Source organism: Microcaecilia unicolor, chromosome 2, assembly GCF_901765095.1.
Source record: "Microcaecilia unicolor chromosome 2, aMicUni1.1, whole genome shotgun sequence".
Taxonomy (NCBI): Eukaryota; Metazoa; Chordata; class Amphibia; order Gymnophiona; family Siphonopidae; genus Microcaecilia; species Microcaecilia unicolor.
Window position 1 is genome coordinate 476,992,129 of NC_044032.1, and position 10,072 is coordinate 477,002,200.

The 10,072-nt window shown below is 43.5% G+C and overlaps 1 protein-coding gene across 1 annotated transcript in view; it reads right to left on the reverse strand.

Moving 5' to 3' along the window:
- RMND5A (required for meiotic nuclear division 5 homolog A) overlaps positions 1 to 7,723 on the reverse strand; it is a 32,096-nt gene extending 24,373 nt beyond the window's left edge. Inside the window, exon 1 of the mRNA XM_030191045.1 lies at positions 7,166 to 7,723. Within this exon, the coding sequence (XP_030046905.1) occupies positions 7,166 to 7,307 (142 nt within the window). The 5' untranslated portion in view covers positions 7,308 to 7,723. The remainder of the gene's footprint in view (positions 1 to 7,165) is intronic.
- Positions 7,724 to 10,072: the final 2,349 nt, after the last annotated feature.

The window sequence follows — 10,072 nt, forward strand, 5'->3', positions numbered from 1 at the left end:
TCCAGGAACTAGTGGGTTAAGTCCGCCTACCAGCAGGTAGAGACAGAGATAAACAAACTAAAGGCAGTGATGCCAGACGGCCAGCTCCTTCCTCAGTTAGTATGTCATTCATAAGCATTTGCCAAGGCCAAAAATATGAAACCATCCTCACTATGAAAAACAGAGAACCAAATAAGAACTTCAAAATAACTGCAACTTGATCCAAAAATCGGAATCCTTTCCGTGTTCCCATATCTGTCTGAACCCTGCAAAAGAGAACCCGGAAGGAAAAAATAGCCACACTGTGCGGAAAATGAAAAAAACGTCGGCTGAACTAAGGAGGGATCCTGGATTCATCTGCTGCGTGAAAGGAAAGAAAATTATCAGGCAAGACATAATTTTACCTTCCTTGTCACTTGCAGCAGATGAATCCAGGAACTACTGGGATGTACCAAAGCATTCCTTAATTAGGGTGGGAAGCCGACGCTCCCCGCGCCAACACTCCCGCCCCAAAACTCGCATCCTCCCAAGCAGACACGTCTAGCCTATAATGCTTTGCAAAAAGTATGACGGGACGCCCAAGTAGCCGCCTGACAAATCTCTTCCAGAGATAAGACCGACGCCTCCGCCCAAGAGGCAGCCTGTGCCCAAGTAGAATGCGCCTTCAGGGCCACTGGAGACGTCCACCCTTGTAGCATATACGCCGCTCCAATGGCTTCCCTAATCCAGAGAGCAATGGAAGCCTTAGAAGCCGCCTCGCCTCTTTTCGATCCCGACAAGAGCACAGAGATGATCCGAGCGTTGAAACTCGTTAGAGATCTGCAAGTACCGAAACAAGGCTCTCTGCACGTCCAGGAAACGTAGTGAGGCAAACTCCCCCGGATAATCCTCTCTTCGAAAAGACGGAAGATAAACCGCCTGATTGACGTGGAAAGCCGAAAACACTTTAGATAGAAACGACGGCACCATCCGGATCGACACCCCTGCTTCAGAAAACTGCAAAAAAGGATCTCTGGAAGACAAAGCCTGAATTTCAGAAATCCTCCTAGCCAAAGCAATGGTCACCAAAAACACTTTCTTAAGTGTTAGATCCTTCTCAGAAACCTTATTCAACGGCTCAAACAGTGGGGCCTGGAGGGCTCGCAGTACCACATTCAAATGTCATGCCGGGCACGGCTGCCGCAGAGGAGGCTGAAGTCGAAGAGCCCCACGTAGGAAACGGACCACATCAGAGTGAGCTGCTTAATAGGAACCATCCAGTTTGCCCCTAAAACAAGCTAGTGTGGCCACCTGCACTCGAAGGGAATTATATGCCAATCCCTTTTGAAGACCATCCTGAAGGAACTCCAGAACAACCGGAATGTCCGCCCGAAAAAGCGATTCAGCACGCAAAGCACACCATGCCGAGAATAGGTTTCCACACTCGCGCGTACGCTGCTGAAATATACTGCTTCCGTGCCCCCAAAAGAGTGGCAATGACTGGTCCTGAAAATCCCTTCTTCCTCAGCTGTCGCCTCTCAACAGCCAGGCCATAAGACCAAAGCGGGAGGGATTTTCTATCTGAACTGGCCCTTGATGCAGCAGATCAGGAGTCACCAGAAGTCGCAATGGTGGCTGAGAGTGCTCGAACGAGATCCGTATACCACGACCGCTGGGGCCAGTCTGGGGCCACTAGAACGACCGGCCCCCGATGCCGCCCTATGCGGCAAAGAACTCTCCCTATCAGAGACCACAGAGCTGTTCCGGTCATGGCTGGAGAAGAAAAGCGTCCAATCCTGCAGATCCTGGCTGCTGTTTGTGGCTGAAGAACTGGGGAACTTTGGCATTGCAAGCCATGGCCATGAAATCCATTACTGGTCTTCCCCAACATTGACAGATCAGCTGAAAAGCCGAGTCAGACAGTGTCCATTCCGCTGCGTCCAAAAGAGTCCGGCTGAGAAAATCCGCTTGAACATTGTCTTGACCCACAATGTGCGCTGCCGACATACTCTGAACATGCGCTTCCACCCATACTAGATGAGACTCTTCCATTGCCAAGGGAAGACTGCAAGTGCCCCCCTACCGATTGATGTAGGCCACCGTCATGGTGGTGTCCGCGAATACACAAACCGTCTGCCCCTGCAGCGCATTCATGACTGCTCGCAACTCCAGATGATTTATCGGCCAAGTCGCTTCGAGAGGGGTCCACGATCCCTGGGCTACTCGAAGACAATGGGCTCCCCAGCCCGCATGGCTGGCATCCGTCAAAACTACCACCCAATTGGGAGACGCCAGAGAAACACCCTTCTGGAAATTGGCTGACCGGAGCCACCACGCGAGACTGTCCCTGGCCTGGCTCGACCAAGGAAGGTGTCGTTGATAATCCAGCGACGTCGGCGACCATCTGCTCAAAAGGAAATTCTGAAGAGGCCGCATGCGAGCCCTTGCCCATGGAATGACCTCCAAGGTCGCCGAAATGGAACCGAGGAGCTGAACATAGTCCCACACTGAGGTTAAACCTGAGCTACCCTAGGTTATTCATCATGGGAGACTAATCTACACTTCACAACTTCAGACACCACTGCCACTTCCTTGATACAATGGCAGCTCTAGGCTTTACTCAGGTGATCAAATCTCCAACCCATGAAAAGGGTCATATGCTAGACATTGTGCTTGTGCAAAGGAATCAACATCATTGAACACAAGGCTGGTGGCCTTGAGATTACACCCCTACCATGGGCTGATCATTTTCTAATCAAATTTTCTATTAAGAGCTACATAAGACAGATAGGCCCAAAGTTTGGAAGGAAATTAGAGACATGAGAAATCTGACTGATGATATAACATCCTAGAGGCCTTGTCCTACCCTTATGTAGATGAAAAGAATGACAGCGTCAGAACAGGCTGATATCTGGAATGCACGCTTAGCAATGGCATTAAAAAAAAAATGGTCTTCCAAAGAAGGTCCTATGCTCTACCCACAAACATTCTCCATTGTTCTCCCCAAAACTACAGATCCTTAAGCGTCAAAGACATCAACCTAAAAGAAAATGGGAGAAAGTCTCACCTACACGAAGACAGGCTCAACTATAAGAAACAAATGGCAATGTACCACAAGGCCTTAACAGCAACCAAAGAACAGGAGTGGAGGAGTGGCCGAGTGGTTAGAACACCATCCAGAGGTGGCTGGTTCAAATCCCACTACTGCTCTTTGTCCCATTGCCTCAGGTACAGACTGGGAGCCCTCCAGGGACAGAGAAATATCCAGTGTACCTGAATGTAACTCTCCTTGAGCTACTACTGAAAAGGTGTAAGCAAAATCTAAATAAGTGTGTCTCAACTCATTAAACAAACTGCAAATTCAACCATTACAGAATACAGCAGTAAAGTTGATTTTTCAGTTGAGGAAGTGTGAAAATTTATATTTTATTAAAAAAAACTTCATTGGCTTCGTATGAAACTGTGACAGTGTTTCTGTATTTCTCAGCAGCCTTCGACACTGAAGATCATCATGTTTACAAGGCTGGTAGAAACAGGTTAACAGCACAGTATTTACATGGTTCAAAACCTATTTGTCAGAGAACAATCAGTTCTGTTTAGTAACACATCATTAGTTTGGGCACTGAACTGAGGAATGTCACAAGGACACATACTGTCTCCAATTTTATTTAATATCTACCTCAAGCTTTTGGCTGAGCTGCTTCAGTCAATGGATACAAAATTCTATATCTATACTGATGATGTGCAACTACTCATACCCGCTAAACCAGATCTACCCACAGCTTTGAGTAACTAACCGCCTGTCTAACTGCAACTCAGGAATTGCAAACAACAACAAACTCTGTCTGAACCAAAGCACAACAGAGATTCTTTGGGTACCTAATATAAGTGGCCAAATACCGAACTTCACGCCTTTTAGGACATATGAACTCCCCCCTGAAATCACAGGTCAAGAATCTTGGGATACTACTAGACCCATCACTCACTTGGATCCCACAAATTCACCTGTGACAGCTACAAAACTCCATATATTGAAAATATGAGTGACCACCACAGTGGTAGTTGTGTAATCCCAGGAGATAGGTGTGCTCAGAGATCAGAGTGCAATGCGTTTACACTGGCTCTTTGCCTAGATTCACTGTTACTGCTCGTCCCAAGTTTGGCTGTATGCCTGGACTTCTGATGAAGGAACAGGCCAAAACACGGACCGTGTTTTGGCCTGTGCCAGTGAATGTTTTAATTGTACTGACGTCAAGTAAACATACAATAACGACTTGTCAACCTTTCTTGATTCATCGCCTTAGTCATTCCCAGTGCTTGCTTTGCTCAGAGTGGTCCATGCCATGATAACATGACTACTGTAATGCCCTGTACACTGGTCAAAACCAAAACATTTGCATCAGCTCCAACTAATTCAGAATGCTGAAGCATGACCAATAGAAGGCTGCAAGCAGTATGACCACATCACACCCTTCCTACGAAAACTACACTGGCTACCAGTATCTTAGAGAACTAAATTTAAAACTGTTTGATTTTCAAAATGGACAAAATGGGCCAGAGTAAAGTTTACACACCTTTGAAAACGTCATCAAAAGAAGTTGTACAATGTGATAGCCGCCAACTAGCCTTCTCAGGAGTAGACCCCATGCTCTTGAATTTACTCCCAGAGGGGCCACATCTAACTTGTGACTATCTCTGCTTCAGGAAGGAGGTGAAAGCCTGGCTCTTCTACCAAGCCTTGAATACATATGGTGACTGACTATGCACCACTCTGCACCTAGAATAGCTCACTACACATACTGTAACCCAGACCAGTTCCTTTTATCTTGTTTAACTTACAAAAGAACTTGCCTTGAGTTTAGCCTCTCATCTACTTATCCCAACTAACTCTATACCACCCATCTTTCACCCATCTATATATCTGCATTTGGCCCCTTGGCTACATAAGCTGTATTGTTGAAAAGCATTAGCATCATATGTATGTTATTTGAATGCTCTAATGTGTGATTAGGTGTTTCGTTAGTATTATACTGATATATTATATCTCTGTTTGAATTTCAGTGCTGTTAAATGTGTATATTTTTTATACTGTTTCATGGTAGTTCTATTAGGTTACAAATTTGCTGTTTTCCTCATTTACTGTACAAGTTTATATGTGATCATTTTACTATTATTATGTTAACAAAATTGTAAGTTTTATGTTAAACTGTACCTGCTTTACACCACCTTTGTAAAATCTCTTCATAAAGACGGTTAATAAAAATCAATAAATAAAAGATGCATGAATGAGCTAGATGACTTAGTCCTTATATACAGTCAGAAGATACGTCAACACAGTCTGAAGTTTCTCTTAATTCTGGCTCTCTTTTGTTGGCCATATCACATAACGTAAGAAAGAAAATATTACAATTACCAGTTTCACATTGTACAACAAAGGTTCACTTGTACGGCATGACAGTGTTGTTTGTTTCCATCTGCTGAGCATGAGGCTCACACAGAAATGTGCATCTATCACTGAAACTCTTTATTGTAGTATCGGTTGCAAAACTTAAAATACAGGCTATAAAATCATTAATCAAATACCCCTCAGCATGACTGCACGTTAAACCAAGTCCCCAAGAACTCTATGTTAAAAGAAATACAATAAAAAATTCTGATGTAGACAGACAGCTACCAGGAAGATGTCCCACATCAACACTCTTCACTGACTCTTTAAGCAAGGTACAAGGCTAAATGAAAACTAATGCCTCCACAATTCATCAACAGATGGTAGCACCGAAGAGCTACATGTGTTCACTTGTGCTTTGAAATCTTTCCATCTCAAGTTGCTGAGAAATGTCTGGTTTGCTAGTTTTTTTAAGCAACACACCATGATAAAATTTGACTGTTGGAAGTCCCACCACATGCAGGTTAATGGTGATGACTGTGTTGATGCGAGTACTGTGCATCACCAGGCCATAAAACGTAAACACTGAGGACCAGAAAGTTGCTGATCCCACAAATCAGCCCTAAGAGGATGACCTGTGGCAGCAACAGACAAGTATCCTTTAACCTGGTACAACCATCAACAGAGAACATTTAACTGCAACCTTGAAAACTTTCAGAGAACTGAGAAAAGTTCAGGAAAGAGGAAATTTTGTTGCAACATGACAATACTAGGCAAAGATGGGTCTCACAGACTTGGTGCCATGCGATTTCCATATTTTTCAAAAATTGAGGGAATACTTTCAGGGGGGGCATCTATTTGACTTGCTTAGTCCTCTCCAAATCTTCATTCAACTGGCTGAAGAGACAAGCCCTGCAGTTTTCAAAAACTTATCACCATTCATCGCACATTTCTGCCAATGATGGATAACTATGTAGAAAAGTAAATATATATGAAGAAAATGCTTAGAAGTTGCTTTTATTTTGTACTCGTTACAATATCTTCATTTAAACTAAATTTACTGAGATGGAGGCATTACTTTGCATTCAATCCTCATATTTAGTGGCAGACGTTGATGTAAAACAGACCCCCCCCCCCCAAAAGAAGAGAGAAAATTAGACTGCATAATGGTCATGTAAATCAGTAATAAACTGAAAGGCCAATAAACAGAAGTTGAGGCAATTCCAAGTTTAAAATCACAGCCTTCCCACCTCTTCTCCAAGTTAATATAAGATCTATGCTAGTGTTATCTACACAGCACATTAAAATTAGACAAATACTTAGAAAGACAAACGACCCCCCAATATATCTACCCTTGTATCAAATACAAAAGTAGTTTCAATCTACTTTCAAAAACACCAAAGCATAGTTTTAATTATCAGCCAGATCTCTGTAATAAAGACACTCACCGCCTCACTTCTAACAAATAGCTTCCCCACTATGCGACTTAAGACAATTCCTACCCCACCAAAACGTATGAAAGGAGCTTAGAATAATAACTGCCGAGCCGTACAACTCATCCTGAACCAGGCCAGACCCCGGAGGCCAGCAGAGCCCCTCCCCCCACACACAGCCCATTACCCCCAACCTCAAGCCCGTAGCAATAAATGTAATAGGATAGAAGTACAAAAAAGTTACATATAAGCCTTATAAACAACTGAAAGCACTGAAGTAAAAACAGAGAAAAAAACGGGGGGGGGGGGAGGGAGAGACAGATTAAAACGTAAGTGGAAAGTAAGAAGTGAGCTGTGTGAGGAGGAAAGGCAGATCCGGATGGCGCACCGCTTGTCTGCAGGATCTCGCTACGCAGGCCGCCCGTGTACTCGATCAGCTCCTGCAGGCCGCGCTCGCACTGCTGCCCGTAGCCGCTGAATTTCTGCAGCACTTTCTCCAGCTCCCGCTCCACCGTCACGCACTGATCCATGGCCGCCGCCGCTGCGGCCTCTTCTTCCTCGGCCTCCTCACAGCCGCCGAGCACCGGGCCCTTCACCGCGGCCGCACAGGGATCCCCAGCCCCGCCGCCGCCCGAATCCACCGCCGCGGCCACAACTGTTTTTGTTTTTAACGGAGCTAAAAGATTTGACCTGGTTTTTTTTTTTTCACCAGGCGAAACCACTCAGAATTGAGTGGAGGAGGGTGTTACGTTCTCTTCGCACATAAAAATGTTCACGATTTTATTCAACGGCCCCTTCTGCGACTCAGTACAATACTTTGATTTGATCCACCGGCCATGGTTAGAAGAGAACACGTATGTTACACGCAAGCTCACAGTCCAACCAGGGAAAAGCCATACTCCCCTCCGCCCAGACGCTGTATTCAACCGCCACTCGCCCGCACACAACACACTTTTACTCTAGAACAGTTTACATCCGGGTTATTTATGGCATCTTGGGGTGACGTCACGGCAGTGACCAGTCTCGGCGAAGCCACGCCCCCTTTAAGGGCTGGAACTGAAATACAACTGCCCCTTTGCAATGGAGCGTCAGGTCCCAATCGCGAGAAACCTATTGGTTGCAATTAGTGCCAAGCCAAGCTCTGCTGCGTTTGTGCGACTGAGACCAGGGGTGAAAGAGTAATGAAAACAGAAGAGGACGGCGTTTAAGGTAGTCTGGAATCCAGAAAATCCGGCCTTCTTACACGGATTTCAATGTATTTCTATGGACATCCGTGATATACGGTGTTTTTTTTTTTTTACCTTGTCCCTGCTGAGAAGTGTTAGTGAACTGAAATTCTGGTTAATCTGCGGTGCCACATTGATCTTTAAGGCTAGTACACTAGTTTCATCATCTGTTTAGTATGTAAACCAACTGTTAACTCTACATCAAGAAGTTCTGGCCTATTGTCTACCTTGAATAAAGATATAGTCATATTTAGGCCAAGCAATAAGGCACCACCTGAGATGGTACGCCCAAACCTGGGTAGTGATGTACAAATAACCACATCCAAGCTCCTTCCAGTGCAGTAATTATGGACATGCACGAAACGTTTCCAGGAAGGAAAGTAATTGGAGCAAAATAACTACAATTTTATGAAGTGACTCGATACAGTTACAAAGATAACACTCCCTCTAGTTTCAAATAATTTAGTAATAATACAAAAGGTTTTTCATGTGGATTTGAATAAAGCTAATGATGTTCATTTAATGTTATTTAAAAATATTTTAAAATAATTAGTTCAATTATTAACATGAAATAAATATTATATTTTATAAAATTTAATTAAGTTATAATGCACAGAAAATTTTAAAACTACTTGTCATATTTATGTCCTATAATAAATCACTCTGTCATCATTTCTCTGAGAATCTCTTCAAACAATACCCCCTTCAAATACATATTTTGCTCTACTTACATTAAGGGGGGGAAGTTATCAACGTGCAATAAAAGATGAGCTTTACTGCACCTTCATTTATCACAGGAGTCACCAACCTGTGCCTTCCATTGTAAAGGTCTAACCCTGGGAGCAATGGGCCACCAATCCACAAAGAAGCCCTTATACGAAAAGATGACACCCTAGTGGTAGTAATGTGAGACTACTGCTAGGAGTCACTAGTGCCATTGTCTGGTGATCACTCCTGCCCATACTTTAGCCACTAGGGATATTTACTTGCAAATAGGCCTGGGGGTTGGGTGGCACCTAGGGAAGAGGTTACAACCTGAGAGGGCCAGGAGATGCTGCACAACAGAACAGAGGCAATAGATTTGGGGAGAGCCCAAGGGGGGCATGCACCCCTAGGGGCCCTCTAGCCAGCAGGTTAAATTCAGACTGCTGGCCCCTCTAAAGCAGGGTCTGGGAGCATCGGGCCATGGCTTTGCAGCCCATGCTGTTGGCCAGTGTGTTTTAGCCATACCATGGCTTTCGGTGTGCACCCAGTGCGCATCACAAGCCATGGTACTGTATTTACATAGTAATGAAATGTTTACATGCATTTGTATGTTTTGCATCTCAAAAGTGCATAATTCGGAACAAGGTATCTTTAAATGATATCATAAAAACGGAAGATAGGGCATCCCAATACTGAGGTTGCAACAAAAACTATAGGTAATGGTAATGGTAAACCAGTCTTTTATTCCACTATTACTCGCAGTTCTAAGCAGGTTACAACTTACAAGAAGCAAGTTTCATTTAACTGGGATGAAAAACAATAAATTAATAGTTTTAACAATTAGAATGAGATACAAAGAGTTTTCGTATTTTTTCTGAAGGCAAAATAAGATTGAAAAGTGGTAGCAATCTTATTCCATGCCCCTGCTGCTTAAAAGGCCAAACATAATTCAAATAGCTGTAATCTCTTTCTCCCTTTAGCTGATGGAAAAAACTAGCCTACTGTACGAGTGCATCTTTTTCTCAAAGCAATAGTAAATATGAGCTGTGACTATAAACCATAGTAGACCAGGGTGTTAATTTTCAAAGCATATAGACTTACAAAGTTGCATAGTAATCTATGTAATTTTGTAATACAATGTGCTTTGAAACTCAGCCTCCAGGTGTCTTTAAATAAAGAGCAGACAGATATTTTTTTAATTTATTTTTATTAAAGTACACAAATGTAGTCACACTAGAAAACATTGTAACAATCATAACTCAGAATGAATCAAAGAAAAAAATCGCAGGATAATGTTACAAATTTCATCCACTTTCTGTTCTGTCTCTCCACTCTCCTATTTTTGTTTGGAGTTCTTGTCTATT